The sequence below is a fragment of the Trematomus bernacchii genome, unplaced genomic scaffold (assembly GCF_902827165.1).
Source record: "Trematomus bernacchii unplaced genomic scaffold, fTreBer1.1, whole genome shotgun sequence".
NCBI classification, from domain to species: domain Eukaryota; kingdom Metazoa; phylum Chordata; class Actinopteri; order Perciformes; family Nototheniidae; genus Trematomus; species Trematomus bernacchii.
In genome coordinates, this window is record NW_022987648.1 from 1,986,413 (window position 1) to 2,006,725 (window position 20,313).

At 42.1% G+C, this 20,313-nt stretch overlaps 1 protein-coding gene across 1 annotated transcript in view; it reads left to right on the forward strand.

Annotated features, from left to right (window-relative positions):
• Positions 1 to 20,313, forward strand: part of col6a3 (collagen, type VI, alpha 3) — a 70,701-nt gene that overhangs the window by 39,613 nt on the left and 10,775 nt on the right. Inside the window, 41 exon segments of the mRNA XM_034134551.1 lie at positions 130 to 729; positions 951 to 1,544; positions 1,738 to 2,337; positions 2,559 to 2,765; positions 2,767 to 3,153; positions 3,347 to 3,946; positions 4,168 to 4,761; positions 4,955 to 5,554; positions 5,776 to 6,369; positions 6,563 to 7,162; positions 7,384 to 7,977; positions 8,171 to 8,761; positions 9,456 to 10,067; positions 10,280 to 10,906; positions 11,179 to 11,769; positions 11,902 to 12,513; positions 12,654 to 12,988; positions 13,865 to 13,943; positions 14,057 to 14,202; positions 14,290 to 14,382; positions 14,652 to 14,705; positions 14,897 to 14,968; positions 15,087 to 15,113; positions 15,210 to 15,254; positions 15,432 to 15,485; positions 15,586 to 15,648; positions 15,821 to 15,886; positions 16,018 to 16,071; positions 16,166 to 16,201; positions 16,293 to 16,355; positions 16,594 to 16,656; positions 16,938 to 17,000; positions 17,326 to 17,388; positions 17,746 to 17,796; positions 18,115 to 18,150; positions 18,253 to 18,315; positions 18,581 to 18,643; positions 18,897 to 18,929; positions 19,029 to 19,065; positions 19,181 to 19,192; positions 19,282 to 19,775. Coding sequence (XP_033990442.1) covers positions 130 to 729; positions 951 to 1,544; positions 1,738 to 2,337; positions 2,559 to 2,765; positions 2,767 to 3,153; positions 3,347 to 3,946; positions 4,168 to 4,761; positions 4,955 to 5,554; positions 5,776 to 6,369; positions 6,563 to 7,162; positions 7,384 to 7,977; positions 8,171 to 8,761; positions 9,456 to 10,067; positions 10,280 to 10,906; positions 11,179 to 11,769; positions 11,902 to 12,513; positions 12,654 to 12,988; positions 13,865 to 13,943; positions 14,057 to 14,202; positions 14,290 to 14,382; positions 14,652 to 14,705; positions 14,897 to 14,968; positions 15,087 to 15,113; positions 15,210 to 15,254; positions 15,432 to 15,485; positions 15,586 to 15,648; positions 15,821 to 15,886; positions 16,018 to 16,071; positions 16,166 to 16,201; positions 16,293 to 16,355; positions 16,594 to 16,656; positions 16,938 to 17,000; positions 17,326 to 17,388; positions 17,746 to 17,796; positions 18,115 to 18,150; positions 18,253 to 18,315; positions 18,581 to 18,643; positions 18,897 to 18,929; positions 19,029 to 19,065; positions 19,181 to 19,192; positions 19,282 to 19,775 — 11,168 coding nt within the window.

Below are 20,313 nucleotides of genomic sequence, written 5' to 3' on the forward strand. Positions count from 1 at the left end.
GTATATCACTAAATTCAGCTTTGAAAAAAACAGTTGCGCCATCAGAATTGCTGTTAAAACTTCGGTTCGTTTTCATCATATGACTCTTGACAACAAACCTAAACATCTCTCAAATTCTATGTTCCCTAGTGGAGAGACAACAACCAGGAAGAGATGTTGTGTTCTTGTTGGATGGAACTGATAGTACAAGAAGTGGATTCCCAGCCATGCGAGACTTTGTCCAAAGAGTAGTAGAGAAACTCAGTGTGGACGACAACAAAGACCGTGTCTCAGTGGTGCAGTACAGCAGAGATCCAGCTGTCAATTTCTATCTGAACACATACACGACAAAAGGAGAAATCCTTGACACAGTCAGAGGTTTGAAACACAAAGGTGGAAGACCCCTCAACACTGGAGCAGCTCTCCAGTACTTGAGGGATAATGTCTTTACAGCCTCTGCTGGAAGCAGGCACCTAGAAGGAGTTCCACAGATCCTGTTATTGCTAAGTGGCGGAAAGTCTTTTGACAGTGTTGATGCACCAGCCTCTGATCTCAAACAGCTGGGTGTCTTGACCTTCGCGATTGGAACCAGGAGCTCTGATAGCAGAGAACTGGAAAAGATATCCCACGGTCCCAATTTTGTTCTATCTGTGTCTGATTTCAATGACCTTCCCAGTATCCAACAGCAACTTCAGTCCTCGGTGGAGGCTGTGGTTATAGACGTCACCCCACAAACCCCAACTGTACTTGGTATGTTAACAAGCATGTCCTCTTGTTGGCCTGAAGCCTACCTGACTTATTTGACCTACATTGCACTTTTAAATAGAGAGGGTGCCGGTTTTCTTTTCACATTTTAAAATTAAAGTAGTCATTGCTAGGTGCTTTCAAAAAGATAGTCCACATCTTGAGAACTATTCCATGCACATATTATTGTAAATGTTTTCATATTTTGTCTTCCTGTCTTTTCTCAGTTGACACTGCCAAAAAGGACATTGTGTTCCTTCTGGATGGCTCTGATAGCACAAGGAATGGCTTCCCTGCCATGCGTGATTTTGTTGAGAGGGTGGTGGAGAAACTCAATGTGGGAGAGAACAGAGACCGTGTCTCTGTAGTACAGTACAGCAAAGATGCAGAGGTCCATTTCTACTTGAAAACATACAGCACAAAAGAGGATATTGTTGATTCGGTTAGAGGGTTGAGACACAAAGGAGGCAGACCCCTCAACACCGGGGCTGCCCTCCAATACGTCAGAGAATATGTCTTTACAAACTCCTCCGGGAGTAGGCGCCTGCAGGGTGTTCCACAGATGTTGATCCTGCTAAATGGTGGAAGGTCTTTTGACAATGTAGACACCCCAGCCTCTGCTCTCAAACAGCAGGGCATCATTGTGCTTGGTATTGGAACAAGGAACTCTGACAGTGGACAGCTGAGGAAGATATCATATGACCCTAGTTACGCTCTATCAGTGTCTGAGTTTACTGACCTCCCCAGTGTCCAAGAACAGCTCTCCTCTGTGATGAGCACAGTGCTAGTGAGAGCTACGCCGGTAACACCAACAGAAACTGGTAAGAAAGTGACTTACTTACATTCCAAAATCATGGTAGGATGCAATTTGAACTGTATTCAAGTGTATATCACTAAATTCAGCTTTGAAAAAAACAGTTGCGCCATCAGAATTGCTGTTAAAACTTCGGTTCGTTTTCATCATATGACTCTTGACAACAAACCTAAACATCTCTCAAATTCTATGTTCCCTAGTGGAGAGACAACAACCAGGAAGAGATGTTGTGTTCTTGTTGGATGGAACTGATAGTACAAGAAGTGGATTCCCAGCCATGCAAGACTTTGTCCAAAGAGTAGTAGAGAAACTCAGTGTGGACGACAACAAAGACCGTGTCTCAGTGGTGCAGTACAGCAGAGATCCAGCTGTCAATTTCTATCTGAACACATACACGACAAAAGGAGAAATCCTTGACACAGTCAGAGGTTTGAAACACAAAGGTGGAAGACCCCTCAACACTGGAGCAGCTCTCCAGTACTTGAGGGATAATGTCTTTACAGCCTCTGCTGGAAGCAGGCACCTAGAAGGAGTTCCACAGATCCTGTTATTGCTAAGTGGCGGAAAGTCTTTTGACAGTGTTGATGCACCAGCCTCTGATCTCAAACAGCTGGGTGTCTTGACCTTCGCGATTGGAACCAGGAGCTCTGATAGCAGAGAACTGGAAAAGATATCCCACGGTCCCAATTTTGTTCTATCTGTGTCTGATTTCAATGACCTTCCCAGTATCCAACAGCAACTTCAGTCCTCGGTGGAGGCTGTGGTTATAGACGTCACCCCACAAACCCCAACTGTACTTGGTATGTTAACAAGCATGTCCTCTTGTTGGCCTGAAGCCTACCTGACTTATTTGACCTACATTGTACTTTTAAATAGAGAGGGTGCCAGTTTTCTTTTCACTATTTAAAATTAAAGTAATCATTGCTAGGTGCTTTCAAAAAGATAGTCCACATCTTGAGAACTATTCCATGCACATATTATTGCAAAGGTTTTAATATTTTGTGTTCCTGTCTTTTCTCAGTTGACACTGCCAAAAAGGACATTGTGTTCCTTCTGGATGGCTCTGATAGCACAAGGAATGGCTTCCCTGCCATGCGTGATTTTGTTGAGAGGGTGGTGGAGAAACTCAATGTGGGAGAGAACAGAGACCGTGTCTCTGTAGTACAGTACAGCAAAGATGCAGAGGTCCATTTCTACTTGAAAACATACAGCACAAAAGAGGATATTGTTCGATTCGGTTAGAGGGTTGAGACACAAAGGAGGCAGACCCCTCAACACCGGGGCTGCCCTCCAATACGTCAGAGAATATGTCTTTACAAACTCCTCCGGGAGTAGGCGCCTGCAGGGTGTTCCACAGATGTTGATCCTGCTAAATGGTGGAAGGTCTTTTGACAATGTAGACACCCCAGCCTCTGCTCTCAAACAGCAGGGCATCATTGTGCTTGGTATTGGAACAAGGAACTCTGACAGTGGAGAGCTGAGGAAGATATCATATGACCCTAGTTACGCTCTATCAGTGTCTGAGTTTACTGACCTCCCCAGTGTCCAAGAACAGCTCTCCTCTGTGATGAGCACAGTGCTAGTGAGAGCTACGCCGGTAACACCAACAGAAACTGGTAAGAAAGTGACTTACTTACATTCCAAAATCATGGTAGGATGCAATTTGAACTGTATTCAAGTGTATATCACTAAATTCAGCTTTGAAAAAAACAGTTGCGCCATCAGAATTGCTGTTAAAACTTCGGTTCGTTTTCATCATATGACTCTTGACAACAAACCTAAACATCTCTCAAATTATATGTTCCCTAGTGGAGAGACAACAACCAGGAAGAGATGTTGTGTTCTTGTTGGATGGAACTGATAGTACAAGAAGTGGATTCCCAGCCATGCGAGACTTTGTCCAAAGAGTAGTAGAGAAACTCAGTGTGGACGACAACAAAGACCGTGTCTCAGTGGTGCAGTACAGCAGAGATCCAGCTGTCAATTTCTATCTGAACACATACACGACAAAAGGAGAAATCCTTGACACAGTCAGAGGTTTGAAACACAAAGGTGGAAGACCCCTCAACACTGGAGCAGCTCTCCAGTACTTGAGGGATAATGTCTTTACAGCCTCTGCAGGAAGCAGGCGCCTAGAAGGAGTTCCACAGATCCTGTTATTGCTAAGTGGCGGAAAGTCTTTTGACAGTGTTGATGCACCAGCCTCTGATCTCAAACAGCTGGGTGTCTTGACCTTCGCGATTGGAACCAGGAGCTCTGATAGCAGAGAACTGGAAAAGATATCCCACGGTCCCAATTTTGTTCTATCTGTGTCTGATTTCAATGACCTTCCCAGTATCCAACAGCAACTTCAGTCCTCGGTGGAGGCTGTGGTTATAGACGTCACCCCACAAACCCCAACTGTACTTGGTATGTTAACAAGCATGTCCTCTTGTTGGCCTGAAGCCTACCTGACTTATTTGACCTACATTGCACTTTTAAATAGAGAGGGTGCCGGTTTTCTTTTCACATTTTAAAATTAAAGTAGTCATTGCTAGGTGCTTTCAAAAAGATAGTCCACATCTTGAGAACTATTCCATGCACATATTATTGTAAATGTTTTCATATTTTGTCTTCCTGTCTTTTCTCAGTTGACACTGCCAAAAAGGACATTGTGTTCCTTCTGGATGGCTCTGATAGCACAAGGAATGGCTTCCCTGCCATGCGTGATTTTGTTGAGAGGGTGGTGGAGAAACTCAATGTGGGAGAGAACAGAGACCGTGTCTCTGTAGTACAGTACAGCAAAGATGCAGAGGTCCATTTCTACTTGAAAACATACAGCACAAAAGAGGATATTGTTGATTCGGTTAGAGGGTTGAGACACAAAGGAGGCAGACCCCTCAACACCGGGGCTGCCCTCCAATACGTCAGAGAATATGTCTTTACAAACTCCTCCGGGAGTAGGCGCCTGCAGGGTGTTCCACAGATGTTGATCCTGCTAAATGGTGGAAGGTCTTTTGACAATGTAGACACCCCAGCCTCTGCTCTCAAACAGCAGGGCATCATTGTGCTTGGTATTGGAACAAGGAACTCTGACAGTGGAGAGCTGAGGAAGATATCATATGACCCTAGTTACGCTCTATCAGTGTCTGAGTTTACTGACCTCCCCAGTGTCCAAGAACAGCTCTCCTCTCTGATGAGCACAGTGCTAGTTAGAGCTACGCCGGTAACACCAACAGAAACTGGTAAGAAAGTGACTTACTTACATTCCAAAATCATGGTAGGATGCAATTTGAACTGTATTCAAGTGTATATCACTAAATTCAGCTTTGAAAAAAACAGTTGCGCCATCAGAATTGCTGTTAAAACTTTGGTTCGTTTTCATCATATGACTCTTGACAACAAACCTAAACATCTCTCAAATTCTATGTTCCCTAGTGGAGAGACAACAACCAGGAAGAGATGTTGTGTTCTTGTTGGATGGAACTGATAGTACAAGAAGTGGATTCCCAGCCATGCGAGACTTTGTCCAAAGAGTAGTAGAGAAACTCAGTGTGGACAACAACAAAGACCGTGTCTCAGTGGTGCAGTACAGCAGAGATCCAGCTGTCAATTTCTATCTGAACACATACACGACAAAAGGAGAAATCCTTGACACAGTCAGAGGTTTGAAACACAAAGGCGGAAGACCCCTCAACACTGGAGCAGCTCTCCAGTACTTGAGGGATAATGTCTTTACAGCCTCTGCTGGAAGCAGGCACCTAGAAGGAGTTCCACAGATCCTGTTATTGCTAAGTGGCGGAAAGTCTTTTGACAGTGTTGATGCACCAGCCTCTGATCTCAAACAGCTGGGTGTCTTGACCTTCGCGATTGGAACCAGGAGCTCTGATAGCAGAGAACTGGAAAAGATATCCCACGGTCCCAATTTTGTTCTATCTGTGTCTGATTTCAATGACCTTCCCAGTATCCAACAGCAACTTCAGTCCTCGGTGGAGGCTGTGGTTATAGACGTCACCCCACAAACCCCAACTGTACTTGGTATGTTAACAAGCATGTCCTCTTGTTGGCCTGAAGCCTACCTGACTTATTTGACCTACATTGCACTTTTAAATAGAGAGGGTGCCAGTTTTCTTTTCACTATTTAAAATTAAAGTAATCATTGCTAGGTGCTTTTAAAAAGATAGTCCACATCTTGAGAACTATTCCATGCACATATTATTGCAAAGGTTTTCATATTTTGTCTTCCTGTCTTTTCTCAGTTGACACTGCCAAAAAGGACATTGTGTTCCTTCTGGATGGCTCTGATAGCACAAGGAATGGCTTCCCTGCCATGCGTGATTTTGTTGAGAGGGTGGTGGAGAAACTCAATGTGGGAGAGAACAGAGACCGTGTCTCTGTAGTACAGTACAGCAAAGATGCAGAGGTCCATTTCTACTTGAAAACATACAGCACAAAAGAGGATATTGTTGATTCGGTTAGAGGGTTGAGACACAAAGGAGGCAGACCCCTCAACACCGGGGCTGCCCTCCAATACGTCAGAGAATATGTCTTTATAAACTCCTCTGGGAGTAGGCGCCTGCAGGGTGTTCCACAGATGTTGATCCTGCTAAATGGTGGAAGGTCTTTTGACAATGTAGACACCCCAGCCTCTGCTCTCAAACAGCAGGGCATCATTGTGCTTGGTATTGGAACAAGGAACTCTGACAGTGGAGAGCTGAGGAAGATATCATATGACCCTAGTTACGCTCTATCAGTGTCTGAGTTTACTGACCTCCCCAGTGTCCAAGAACAGCTCTCCTCTGTGATGAGCACAGTGCTAGTGAGAGCTACGCCGGTAACACCAACAGAAACTGGTAAGAAAGTGACTTACTTACATTCCAAAATCATGGTAGGATGCAATTTGAACTGTATTCAAGTGTATATCACTAAATTCAGCTTTGAAAAAAACAGTTGCGCCATCAGAATTGCTGTTAAAACTTTGGTTCGTTTTCATCATATGACTCTTGACAACAAACCTAAACATCTCTCAAATTCTATGTTCCCTAGTGGAGAGACAACAATCAGGAAGAGATGTTGTGTTCTTGTTGGATGGAACTGATAGTACAAGAAGTGGATTCCCAGCCATGCAAGACTTTGTCCAAAGAGTAGTAGAGAAACTCAGTGTGGACGACAACAAAGACCGTGTCTCAGTGGTGCAGTACAGCAGAGATCCAGCTGTCAATTTCTATCTGAACACATACACGACAAAAGGAGAAATCCTTGACACAGTCAGAGGTTTGAAACACAAAGGTGGAAGACCCCTCAACACTGGAGCAGCTCTCCAGTACTTGAGGGATAATGTCTTTACAGCCTCTGCTGGAAGCAGGCGCCTAGAAGGAGTTCCACAGATCCTGTTATTGCTAAGTGGCGGAAAGTCTTTTGACAGTGTTGATGCACCAGCCTCTGATCTCAAACAGCTGGGTGTCTTGACCTTCGCAATTGGAACCAGGAGCTCTGATAGCAGAGAACTGGAAAAGATATCCCACGGTCCCAATTTTGTTCTATCTGTGTCTGATTTCAATGACCTTCCCAGTATCCAACAGCAACTTCAGTCCTCGGTGGAGGCTGTGGTTATAGACGTCACCCCACAAACCCCAACTGTACTTGGTATGTTATCAAGCATGTCCTCTTGTTGGCCTAAAGCCTACTTGACTTATCTGACCTACATTGTACTTTTAAATAGAGAGGGTGCCAGTTTTCTTTTCACTGCTTAAAATTAAAGTAATCATTGCGAGGTGCTTTCAAAAAGATAGTCCACATCTTCAGAACTATTCCATGCACATATTATTGCAAAGGTTTTCATATTTTGTCTTCCTGTCTTTTCTCAGTTGACACTGCCAAAAAGGACATTGTGATCCTTCTGGATGGCTCTGATAGCACAAGGAATGGCTTCCCTGCCATGCGTGATTTTGTTGAGAGGGTGGTGGAGAAACTCAATGTGGGAGAGAACAGAGACCGTGTCTCTGTAGTACAGTACAGCAAAGATGCAGAGGTCCATTTCTACTTGAAAACATACAGCACAAAAGAGGATATTGTTGATTCGGTTAGAGGGTTGAGACACAAAGGAGGCAGACCCCTCAACACCGGGGCTGCCCTCCAATACGTCAGAGAATATGTCTTTACAAACTCCTCCGGGAGTAGGCGCCTGCAGGGTGTTCCACAGATGTTGATCCTGCTAAATGGTGGAAGGTCTTTTGACAATGTAGACACCCCAGCCTCTGCTCTCAAACAGCAGGGCATCATTGTGCTTGGTATTGGAACAAGGAACTCTGACAGTGGAGAGCTGAGGAAGATATCATATGACCCTAGTTACGCTCTATCAGTGTCTGAGTTTACTGACCTCCCCAGTGTCCAAGAACAGCTCTCCTCTGTGATGAGCACAGTGCTAGTGAGAGCTACGCCGGTAACACCAACAGAAACTGGTAAGAAAGTGACTTACTTACATTCCAAAATCATGGTAGGATGCAATTTGAACTGTATTCAAGTGTATATCACTAAATTCAGCTTTGAAAAAAACCGTTGCGCCATCAGAATTGCTGTTAAAACTTTGGTTCGTTTTCATCATATGACTCTTGACAACAAACCTAAACATCTCTCAAATTCTATGTTCCCTAGTGGAGAGACAACAACCAGGAAGAGATGTTGTGTTCTTGTTGGATGGAACTGATAGTACAAGAAGTGGATTCCCAGCCATGCAAGACTTTGTCCAAAGAGTAGTAGAGAAACTCAGTGTGGACGACAACAAAGACCGTGTCTCAGTGGTGCAGTACAGCAGAGATCCAGCTGTCAATTTCTATCTGAACACATACACGACAAAAGGAGAAATCCTTGACACAGTCAGAGGTTTGAAACACAAAGGTGGAAGACCCCTCAACACTGGAGCAGCTCTCCAGTACTTGAGGGATAATGTCTTTACAGCCTCTGCTGGAAGCAGGCGCCTAGAAGGAGTTCCACAGATCCTGTTATTGCTAAGTGGCGGAAAGTCTTTTGACAGTGTTGATGCACCAGCCTCTGATCTCAAACAGCTGGGTGTCTTGACCTTCGCGATTGGAACCAGGAGCTCTGATAGCAGAGAACTGGAAAAGATATCCCACGGTCCCAATTTTGTTCTGTCTGAGTCTGATTTCACTGACCTTCCCAGTATCCAACAGCAACTTCAGTCCTCGGTGGAGGCTGCTGTCATTCAGCTCTCCCAAGAAACACTTGGTATGTTGAATTAAAAAGGCCACCAGACTTGTATGCCATCAATGCAATGTATTATACTCCAAGCACTCGTTCTCACCTTATTTAGATGACGGCTGAAAAACCAGAATGAGCAGGGTTCTCACTCTATTTATTAATATTTTAATTTGATTTCCTATTCAGTCAGCATAAAGTTGTTGGTCCTACAAAAAATTGATTGCGTTGATCAGAGGTGAATCAGATGTGTGTATGCTGCAAAGTACGTTTGTCTCAACTTTGTGACCTCTTAAACAATGCATAACTCAATACGTGTTGAATAAATGTGTTTGAAGTAAGTGATGCAAAAATCATAAAAGTTTAAAGCAACAGTTTAGGTAGACATTCGATATATTTTACTTTGCATAAACGTTGCCTTTAATATTGTGTGTTATGGGTGATCACAGACAATATGGCTAATTCTTTCTTAATTGGTTATTCATATGTTTGATAAATCTGCAGCCTACTGAAGATGAAGAAGTTTCGCAATAGAGTGCAGTGCTTGATTCTGAGGACTCTTGAATCTGAGTCTCAGGAAACAAAGCCTACATTGGAATGCTTATCTTGCAAACTCAAACAAGAGTCTTTATGAGTTGATTTTTTCTTTTTGCTAGCAGCTGCATTCTCTCTTTGAGCAAATGTATATTCTTATTGATCTTTTTAATTTCTTTCTGTCTTTCAGCTGAGACACAGGGACCCCGGAAGGATGTCGTTTTCCTCGTTGATGGATCTGATGGTGTTGGACTTGAATTTCCCATCATCCAGGAGTTTATCCGCAGGGTTGTTGGTACTCTCAATGTGGGCGAAAACAAGATCCGGATTGGCGTGGTCCAGTATGGTGACTTTGCCCAAGTTGACATGTATCTGAACACACATAAAACCAAAGAAGGTGTTTTGAATGCGGTCAAGGAAATGAGGCATCGAGGAGGAAGACAACGTAACCTGGGTCAGGCCTTGCAGTTTGTCAATCAAGATGCTCTGACACCTGCCCATGGTAGCAGGAAGCAAGAGGGTGTACCACAGTTTGTTATTGTCGTCTCAAGTGGGTCTTCCACAGATGACATCAATGTTGCAGCATCTTCCCTCAAACAATCCAGAGTTCTTCCCTTCTCCATTGGGACCAGGGATGTCAACCCTACAGAGCTTCAGGTGGTGTCATACGTGCCTAACTTTGCCTTCAGTGTAGATGATCTGCCTGGCCTGTACACAGTCCAAGAAAACTTAATCACCACACTCACTGAGCTGTCAGATGATGACATCAACAGTTTGCGTCCAGTATTCCCAACCATTGAAGGTAATTTGTATTCTATGGTTTAATAAATTGATTTACTGCCTAAACATTCTCACATACCCCAATCCAATACTTTATTATAGTATGTTATTTGCCTTATTTTTTTACATGATTATTGACTTTCTCAGTCATACTGTATATCCTCTACACCATGTCTATTAGAAACACTCTAATAAGTAATGTTACCTTTTTACTGTGCTTGCATTGTTTTGGAGCAGTGATCGAACCACAGCTCACAGGAGGAGAAAAGAGGGATGTCGTGTTTCTGATTGATGGCACAACAGCAGTGCGTAGTGAGTTCCCTTCCATCCGTGAAATGATTGGAAGAGTTGTGGAGAAGCTGGATGTAGGATTGGATAAGGTCCGAATTTCAGTGGTACAGTACAGTGATGATCCGAAGCCCGAATTTCTTCTGAATGAATTCTCTACCAAAGATGAGGTACGACAGGCTGTGACGAAACTGCGAACCAAAGGTGGAAACCGTCTTAACACAGGTCGTGCTCTTGAGTATGTCCACAGAAATATCTACCAGAGATCAGCGGGTAGCCGCATCGAGGATGGTGTGCCTCAGTTCCTGATTCTAGTTACAGGTGGCAAATCTTCTGATGATGTATCCACTGCAGCTGACCAACTTAAAAGAAGCCAGGTTGCACCTCTTGCAATTGGTTCAAGGAATGCAGACCCTGATGAACTGAAACAGATTTCCCTGAGGCCTGATCTGGCATACACAGTTGACAGTTTCCAGCAGCTTCCAAGTGTGGAGCCACAGGTCATTAATTCAGTGAAAACAATATCCACCACTGACATCATCAACAGTTATGTTCCTCCCCAAGTGGACTTGGGTAAGAAATACTATCTCATATATTCATGGTTAAGTTAACTTCAAGTTGTAAATGCTCATAAAACATTGCTTAAACATGTCTTTATAATTTGCTCAGGGCTTAGTAGTATGTGTTTAAGGGTTTAGGGCAGTGTTCACCCATCCACTACTGCATGCCTCCAGACCTAAGTTTTGTTAAGGAGTGGTGTTAAAGTCATAAATATCTTTTCAGTCATTTAATAATATATTTCAAAATGAAGTATGTCTCTTTTTCCCTCTGTGCTTAATGTGCAGGCCCAACCCTAAATCTTGGGAGAAAGGACATCATCTTCCTTATTGATGGCTCAGACAATACAGGTGCTGCTGGAATTGCACATATCCGTGACTTCATCTTCAACATTGTCCAACAACTCGATGTGCAGCCTGATCAAGTGCGTGTTGCTGTTGTCCAGTATGCAGACAGAGTAAATACAGAGTTCTCACTCAATTCTCACAACAACAAGCCAGCTGTTGTTTCTGCTGTTAAAAGACTTCGTCAGATGGGTGGCCGGTCATCAAATCTGGCTGATGCCATTGAATACGTCATAAATAATGAGTTAAAGGCCGCTACTGGTGCTCGTCCTGCAGCCTCCCAGCATCTTGTGGTTCTCACAGGTGGACGTTCCCGCCAAGATGTTGCTCTTTATGGACCTCTGCTTAAGAGCTCCCGGGTCAACTGCATTGGTGTTGGAGCAGCTGGTGCTGACAGAAAACAGCTAAGCCAAATTGCCACCACCTCATCTGATGTCCTTCAGGTTTCTAACTTCCCTGGCCTATCTTCAATCCAGCAGGAGGTTATTGACAGGCTGAGAACCAGCGCTGATGACTTACCCACAGATTATCCAAGTAAGTTGAACAAAATTCACATTCCTAAATATCTCAAGGTCTCACAATGTAATGAGTACATTGTCTAAATGTATTCTCCTGTTCTTACAATTCTCTACCCTGTACTCACCAATTTCGCCTCTCTCTTCTTAGTATCAACAGGCATGCCATCCAAAAAGGCTGATATAGTGTTTTTGGTGGATGGCTCCATTAACTTGGGAAGGGACAACTTCAATGAAGTGATGATGTTTATCACCAACCTAATTGATCTGTTCTACAATGAGCAAGACAACCTTCAGATCGGCTTGGCACATTATACCACAGATGTTACTGATGTATTCTACCTCAACACATACAAGAACAAGCAAGACATTGTAAGTGCCATTGGCCGAGTAGAATACAAAGGTGGACGTAGAATCAACACTGGTGCAGCCATTCGCCACATTCAAGATGTTTACTTTACCAAAGAAAAAGGCAGTAGGATGGATGATGGCACTCCTCAGATCCTTATGGTTCTCACTGGAGGACGTTCAGCTGATGATGGAAAAACAGCAGCTCTTGGTTTGAAGAATAAAGGTGTGAGAGTCTTTGCTGTAGGAGTGGGCGACATTGAGGGTGAATTAGAAGACCTAGCAAGCGAGTCCTCCACTGTGGCTAGAGCAAGCACCTATCTGGAACTTTCCGAGCTGAATGAGCAAATCCTGGAGACTTTGGATGATGAAGTGAAAGGGAAGTTGTGTGTTGGTGTGCCAGAATCTACTAAAAGTAAGATATATTGTTTTCTTTCCTACACTTTTTCATGTAATACCTTTCATGAGCTGTTTCACATGTTGCAGCTAAAATGTAAATGTTTCAGTTTCTGTGGTTTAGCCAAAATGCCTAATAACACACGCTCTGTCTTACAGCCTGCAGCATAGAAGTGTTGGTGGGTTTTGATGTTTCTGAACAAGACATCTTCAGTGCTCAGACCAACCTCCAGAGGAGGATGGAAGCCATTCTGAAGAGGATTTCCAAAATGGCAGCTATCAGTTGCTCATCTGGGCAGATTCCGTCTGTCCAAGTGGGCATGCTGGCCATGGACTCTAACTCTAATCCTGTTCAGCTGGACTTTACAGAAAATGATCAAGTTCTCTTTGAGGCCTTCAAAGCCCTACAGATGCGTGGCCCCTTTGTCCTAAATGGAAAGACCATCTCAGCTTACATCGATAGGTTCAAAACCAGACAGAAAAGCGTTGTCAAGGTTGGTTACTGAAACAGTTTTAACAAAAGATATGCCAGGCCAAAATCAAACTTGTAAAAGTTATGATATATTCTGTTATCTAGACTTTAATGTTGCGTTCACACCAGATGCAATGCAAACATTTGCATCGCTTTTCAGTTGTGTTTACTCGCGTCATTCAAACTAGACTCTCTAGCAAGGAGGCGTGGCTTATCTCCATGTAGATACTATTTTAGATACCAACTACAACAAAATTAACATATTTGACTGTGATTTAATTGTAATACATGTTTAAAAATGATGCTGAAATAACGACATACTGATACTAGTTATTCAAAACCATGAGTTAATGAATTTGCGTCTATCTCCTTCCGGTGTGAACGTACCCTAACTCTATCTTTCTTATCAGCAAAGGGCAGTGTGCAACCTGTAGTAGCTATTCATTTTTAGCAAGCACTGACAGTCGCTATTGTTGTTGTTAAGAAATGTAAGCTTTTTCTAATTAACATTAAGTAATTGAGTTTCTTGATGGCAGGCAAACATCAAGCTGGAATGCTGAAAGTGCTTCCTGTAGCCAGTTTATATACTTGTTAAACATTGTTCACAAGACAAGAACCTCCACACTATAACACCGCTGTACAATAAGAGCTCTAGTAAGATGTTTTCTCTCCAGCACACTGCTTCATGTCAGGTTCAGTTGTTTCATTCTCCAAGTTAATCTTCATTCATATTTAATCAACATTTAGGTAACAAATAAAAGCTGAACCCTGTATTTGGACATACAAAATATAAAGACCAGGAAAGAGGATCTGGATATTTTTATTTTAAATGTACTAAACAATAGACCCATGGAGAACATAAGGATGTGTCAAACTGATTTGATTTGTTCTACTTAAGGTTGTTGTTCATCTGACTGATGGTATTGACGCCCAATACGCTGAATTGAAAAAAGGAGTTGAGGAGCTTCAGCAATCAGGTACACAGATGATGCAACAGTCCTTAATGACTATCTATCCTTAAACTTGTGAAATGATCATGTTATATTCATAAGTAATCAATGTTCCTTAAACTCTTCTAATTACAAAACAGGAGTGAACAGTTTCATTCTGGTTGGGCTCGAGCGGGTGCCCAAATTTGAGGAGGCTTTGCTGCTGGAATTTGGTCGCGGATTTAGGTACACCAGACCCTTAAGAGTCAATGTCATGGAATTGGACTATGAGCTGATGGAAGAACTGGTGAGTTCTATTCAGTTAGACGGAAGTATTTTGTGAGCGTTATTATTAAACATTTAATTACTTAACATTTGGGTTTTTGCTGTGTAGGACAATATTGCAGAGAGAGAGTGCTGTGCAGTGCCGTGCAAATGTACCGGCACCAGAGGAGACCGAGGAGCAGTTGGACTTCCAGGAACAAAGGTATGCACATTCACCGGTTCAGAGTTTGACTCAGGTCATTCTTGTTATTTCTATTCATACTATTACTACATGTTTACTCCTATTTTATCTTATTTTATTTGTATGTATTATTATCCCATGTGTACTATCTGTGTTTCTGTCTTATTCTGTTGCTGCTACAACACCTGAATTTCCCTACGGGGATCAATAACGGTCCATCTCATCTTATCTTTTCTTATCTTAACATAATTGTTTTTCAAAAGCTAATGTTTTGGTCATTTCTGTTTTAGGGTGGTCCGGGATTAACAGGAAGCCAAGGACATCCTGGAGATGAGGGAGGACCTGTGAGTTTGAATGCCTCGTCACAGTCTGATGATGTTTCCATCTTTCTTTCCTAATATATCATTATAAAACCATTTTCAAACAATGTTAATCAATATATATATTGTTTTTCACCAACTTTATTTTATTTTCAAATGTACTTTCCTGCTTTATTCTGTATCGGTCATGTATTGTCTTTATTCTGTAATGACAGGGAGAGAGAGGTCCTCCTGGTGTGAATGGAACTCAGGGTTTCCAGGGATGTCCTGGACAAAGGGGTGTCAAGGTAAAGGCTTTGATATTACATTTAACATTCAATTTAAACTAATTTGTTACTTTAAATGTTCAACATTCTTTTTTTGTATTTAATATAATGGGATAAAACAGTTTTTCCTTTTGTTCAGGGTTCTCGTGGCTACTCAGGAGAAAAGGTGAGTATGTTCTCTTAGGAGAACTCGTCATTATTAGATTCTACTGTCAGCAAAGAATGTTGGACTGATAATCTGACAACTGTAAATGTGTTTTAGGGTGAATTTGGAGAAATTGGGCTTGATGGCATTAATGGAGAAGAGGTAAGTGTGTGTTATATTACATTTTGTCATTAAGTCTTTGTGTTTTATATGTAATACATCATACAGATTTGAGAGCTTCTTGTCTTCCCTCCAAAGAGTCGATGTGTGAAAAATATGTGATGTGCTTTGGTTTATGTATGATTATGGGCTTTAATATGCATCTTCTCTATATTTCAGGGCAAAAGTGGAGTGGCTGGACTCTCCGGAGACAGTGGAAACCCTGGCATGAGAGTTAGTGACTGGATACATTACCTTTTACATTTTATATACCCATATTTCTTTACACATATCATATTGCTAGTGCTGATAAATGTTCACATATTGTTCTTAGGGTCCCAAAGGCCTCAAAGGACAAAGTGGAGGCATAGGAGATCAGGGAATCCGAGGAGACCCCGTGAGTACTATGGATGCTGGTTGTACTTCCTTTTACTGCCAGGATCTATAACACATCTACGTTCACTGTGTTAAACAGAGATACTTTAGACAAAGTTAACAGTTCTGTTAAAAAATAATAAGTCCTATACCAGCTGAATGTTGAACTTGAAAAAGTGTTTTCTTACTAATAGGGTACAAGTGGACAAGATAACACCCGTGCAGGACCTAAAGGAGACCCCGGTGATGCAGGACCAGCGGTAACATCCCTCTTAACACATTATAATGCTTTGAAAATGAAAACAAATATCCTGCCAATCCATTTTAAACAGATCCTGCTTGATTGTGTTTACATGCTGGGTTCATTCGGACATTTGCTCTGAAATGACAGGGAGAGCCTGGTGAGGATGGAAAGAAGGGTGGCCCCGGTGAACTTGGAAGAGGGGTAAATCATTTGACCATATCTTCACTATCTTTGTTTAATACTAACATGCAACTGTTTTTTTAATCAAAAGGTTTTTCTACTCCCACTTTATTAGGGACCTAATGGCAGAAGAGGCCCACCTGGACAAGCTGTAAGTCCCTTTATAGTGATACCATACCATATACATATTGCAGTAACTTTTGTAGTTGCAATAACATTTTGCTGTTGGCATGTCGTTAAAGGGAAATCCCGGAAAGCCTGGAGTGGAGGGTGTTCAGGGAGAAGCTGGTATTGGAGGATCTAGAGTAAGTTTGTCCTTCTTTTCATAATATTTGGCAGATTATCCAATTCACAAATTCACCTGCCAAACATGTATTACAGAGAATGCTGTCATTACTTCGCCACATTAGCATCACTACAAATGTTTTTTACTGGACTGTGGCTGATGTATTTATTTATCTAGGAATGTGTTTTTTCATTCTCTATTTGAGTGTTGGAAGTCTAGACTGGTGCGTCATAAATGTCTGGTTTGTCTTCTTTAAGGGTCCCTCTGGACCGATAGGTGCACCAGGACCCAGAGGAGAAGATGGAAATCCTGGACCCAGGGTGAGTGAACCTCTGAGGACCATTTTATTCAATATTTGTTTTAGCTATGTCTGTAACATACTACAATCATATTGATTTGAAGTATGGACATGTATATTTATTGATCATATTTAAAAAAATTGAAATGGTTTAAAATGATCAAATGCAGATAAAGAACAGAGACAAATTAACCACACATTGCAACTATTAACAATTTGTTTTGGTTTAATTAACTGAAAAAAAGGTGCACAGTATACCTTTATTTAGGAAAATGGTATGTATTTCAATGTTTTATTTTTCAGGGTCCCGGAGGTATCCCAGGTACGGCTGGAGAAAAGGGGAGAAGAGCAGCTCTTGGTCGCAAGGTATTGAGTGGAACATAATTGTATGGCTTATGCTCTCCCATCACCTGCTTGTTTCCTTTATAGATACGCTGGCCTAAGCCCAGCTCTCTTACAATCTCGGACACATATGAATAGTCTATTTCAGCCGGTATGAAAGCACTATAAGAAAACATCAAGGTTCTGCTTGAGATCTACTGCAAATATAACTTAATTAAATCCTTAGAAACTCTATCCTGACTGCTCAAAGATACATTTCCCTCTTAACTTGAAGCATTGACATTCACTCGTGTAATTATTTCTGTCTCTGTCTCATTGTCTGTATCTGCCTGTCTCTGTGCCTTTGTAGGGGGAGCCAGGAGACCCTGGACCTAAGGGTGGTGTTGGACCTCTTGGTCCCCGTGGAGAGTCTGTAAGAGTGCAGACACATCTTCTTGCATGCTCCATAATGTAAAATGGTGAAAGTTGGCCAGATAAGAACCATTCCTCATGATATCAGATAAACACAGTTTATCATGTTGTTTAGGGAAACAAATGTCCAAACAGCAGACAGTTATTAGATAATCTTTTGAATAACTACCACTGCCTCGCTGCCGTGTTTGCTTTAAAGCAAGGACCTCTATCTGAAAACGGCTCTGTTGGGTTTTTAATTAAGGAATTGGTGTTTTTGCTGGGACGGATCTTATTCCATGTGTTCTGTCTTTAATAAGTACTCTGACTTTGATTGCACGTTGGTCGAGCCTTTCTCTTCTCCTTCTTTGTTTCAAAGGGTGAAGACGGCAGAGACGGGTTTGGCGTTGCAGGTTCTCCAGGAAGAAAGGCAAGTACACTTTTATCTCTAATAATCGGAAGTAATGTATGGTAATAAAAACATGGTTTTGTCATCTTCAATAAAATGAGTGTTAAAATTGTATGTAGCCTCATATATCTAATGATTAGAAAAGGACAATGTGAGGTCAAGAATCCTTAAGCTAATACAGCAGACCTCGCTCTCACAACTAAAGGAAGAAGAATAAATGAAACAACTCAAAGGGAATACCTTACAAACAAAAACAAAAAGGATATATACATTTATTAAAAAAGGATACAAATAAATAAATGAATAAACAATTCTCAAAGTATGCATTTCCCTCCACAGGGTGATGAGGGCTTCCCAGGATTCTCAGGACAAAAGGTAATACACAACACTGAGTCCTGAGTAGAATCTCAGCAGAGCTTGTAGATTACAGGGTAACTCTGTTTCTCATTTCCATTCACTTCCCTTCCATCATTTCAGGCAGCAGCTGGTGACCCCGGCACAAAGGGCGGCCCTGGACCCATAGGCAATCTTGGCCAGAGGGTACGTTTGGAGATCCTTAGATTGATTAATTTGATAAAACATTGTAAATGTGTACGTATATATATACTGTATGGTGTCACTTAGCCTAAGCCCCCAGCATCACTGGACATGTTTGGTGTGATACAGTGGTCTGATACAGTGGAAAGCTTTATGCAGGCTTAGCTGTGAATGAGCTGCATGACCGTGCACATTAAAACAAGCTCTTTTTAAAACTACAAACGAATAGCTTTCATAATTTTTTCTTTACACTTGTCATTCTTTCCAGGGTGTCTCTGGGAATATAGGAACACCCGGACAGAAGGGAGAGGTCGGACATCCTGGGCCATATGTAAGCAACATGAAATGATTCCTTTTGAGGAACCTCTGTATGAATGACATGGTGCTACCGTAGAAACATTTCTGGAGTTATGATTTTTAGTATACGAACACTTTCTGAAAAGTTATGTTTTTGATGGAGTTAACATGTGATTCACATCACTCGAGCTCACCTAAATTGTTGCTCTTTACAAAATGTGTTATTATACGCAATGCAAAAAAATACTTTTTGTCATGGGCCACTGTTTTTTATTTTATTTTAATAGGGTCAGAAAGGACCGAGGGGACCAGGTGTTGTGGTATGTGCTTCTATATCACAGTTTGGAAACTGTATTTAATAAATAGCAAAACACATCTCTGGTGATCACTCTTTCAACGTGTTTCTCTTTTTTTCTCAGCAATGTGACCTGGTTAAGAAAATCAGAGAAAACTGCCGTGAGTAAAATTCTGAAATCAACAGTAATGTTATTACATGACAACCGTAAAAAATAAATGAATATACTCATGTGTTGTAGACTAAAAACAATATTTGTCCCCTATTTCCTACCAGCTTGCTGTTATGGTAAGTAAAACAAATAGGATGAATTAGTTCAAATATGTGCTTTATGCACTGTTACACAGAATCTAAATCTTCTACATGTACACCCACAGGTCAGCAGGAGTGCCCGCTCTACCCCACTGAGCTGGCCTTTGTCCTGGATATCTCCGTGGGCGTTGGCGACCCAGTCTTCAACAACATGCGTGACACAGTCCTGCGCCTGGTCCGGGACATCACCATCTCTGAGAGTAACTGTCCCAGAGGGGCTCGTGTGGCTGTCACCATGTACAACGATGAGGTGACCACTGAGGTCCGCTTTGCCGATGCAATGAAGAAACGTGCGCTGCTGCAGCACATCGAGGGGCTGCACACCCTGAAGACCCGAAAGCAGCGCAGCTTGGACACCGCCATGAGCTTTGTGGCCCAGAACACCTTCAAGAGAGTGCGCAGCGGCTTCCTCATGAGGAAGGTGGCCATCTTCTTCGTGGGCGGGGCCGTCGGCAAAGCGCAGGAGATTACTAATGCAGCTCTCCGCCTCCATGATGCTGGCATCTCCGCACTGTTCTTAGTCAACCGTGAGGACAAAGCTCTCGGCAGGGCACTGCAGGTAATACAGAGCAGAAACACAACAGATATCGCCTCAAATATAAAACCCATATCCAGAAACCTCGGTGTGATGATTGATAGTAACCTCTCTTTTAATCAGAAGTTTCTGTTTTGATCAGTTTCCTATCTTTTCAAAAATTAAGTCATCCACTTTTGCCTACTTTTATTTCATCACGTCTGGATTACTGTAACTCCTTATGTTCTAGATTAAGCCAAAAAGCAATATCCCTCCTTCAACTTGTTCAAAATGCAGCAGCAAGATCTTTTACAAATAAGGCTAGACCCCAACACCCCTATTTTATTCTGTCTTTACTGGTAACCTGTCTGTTTAAGAATTGGTTTTAGATTTGACTGATTTCATTTCATTTCATTTCAAGCCTTTATTTATCCAGGTTGTATCCCATTGAGATCATTGATCTCTTTTTCAAGGGAGACCTGCTCAAGTAGGTTCCACATGAAACATAAAAACATAAACAGAACAACAAAAAGGACATCATGCAGCATCATTACAGGGATTACAATTTACATAACTATCCACA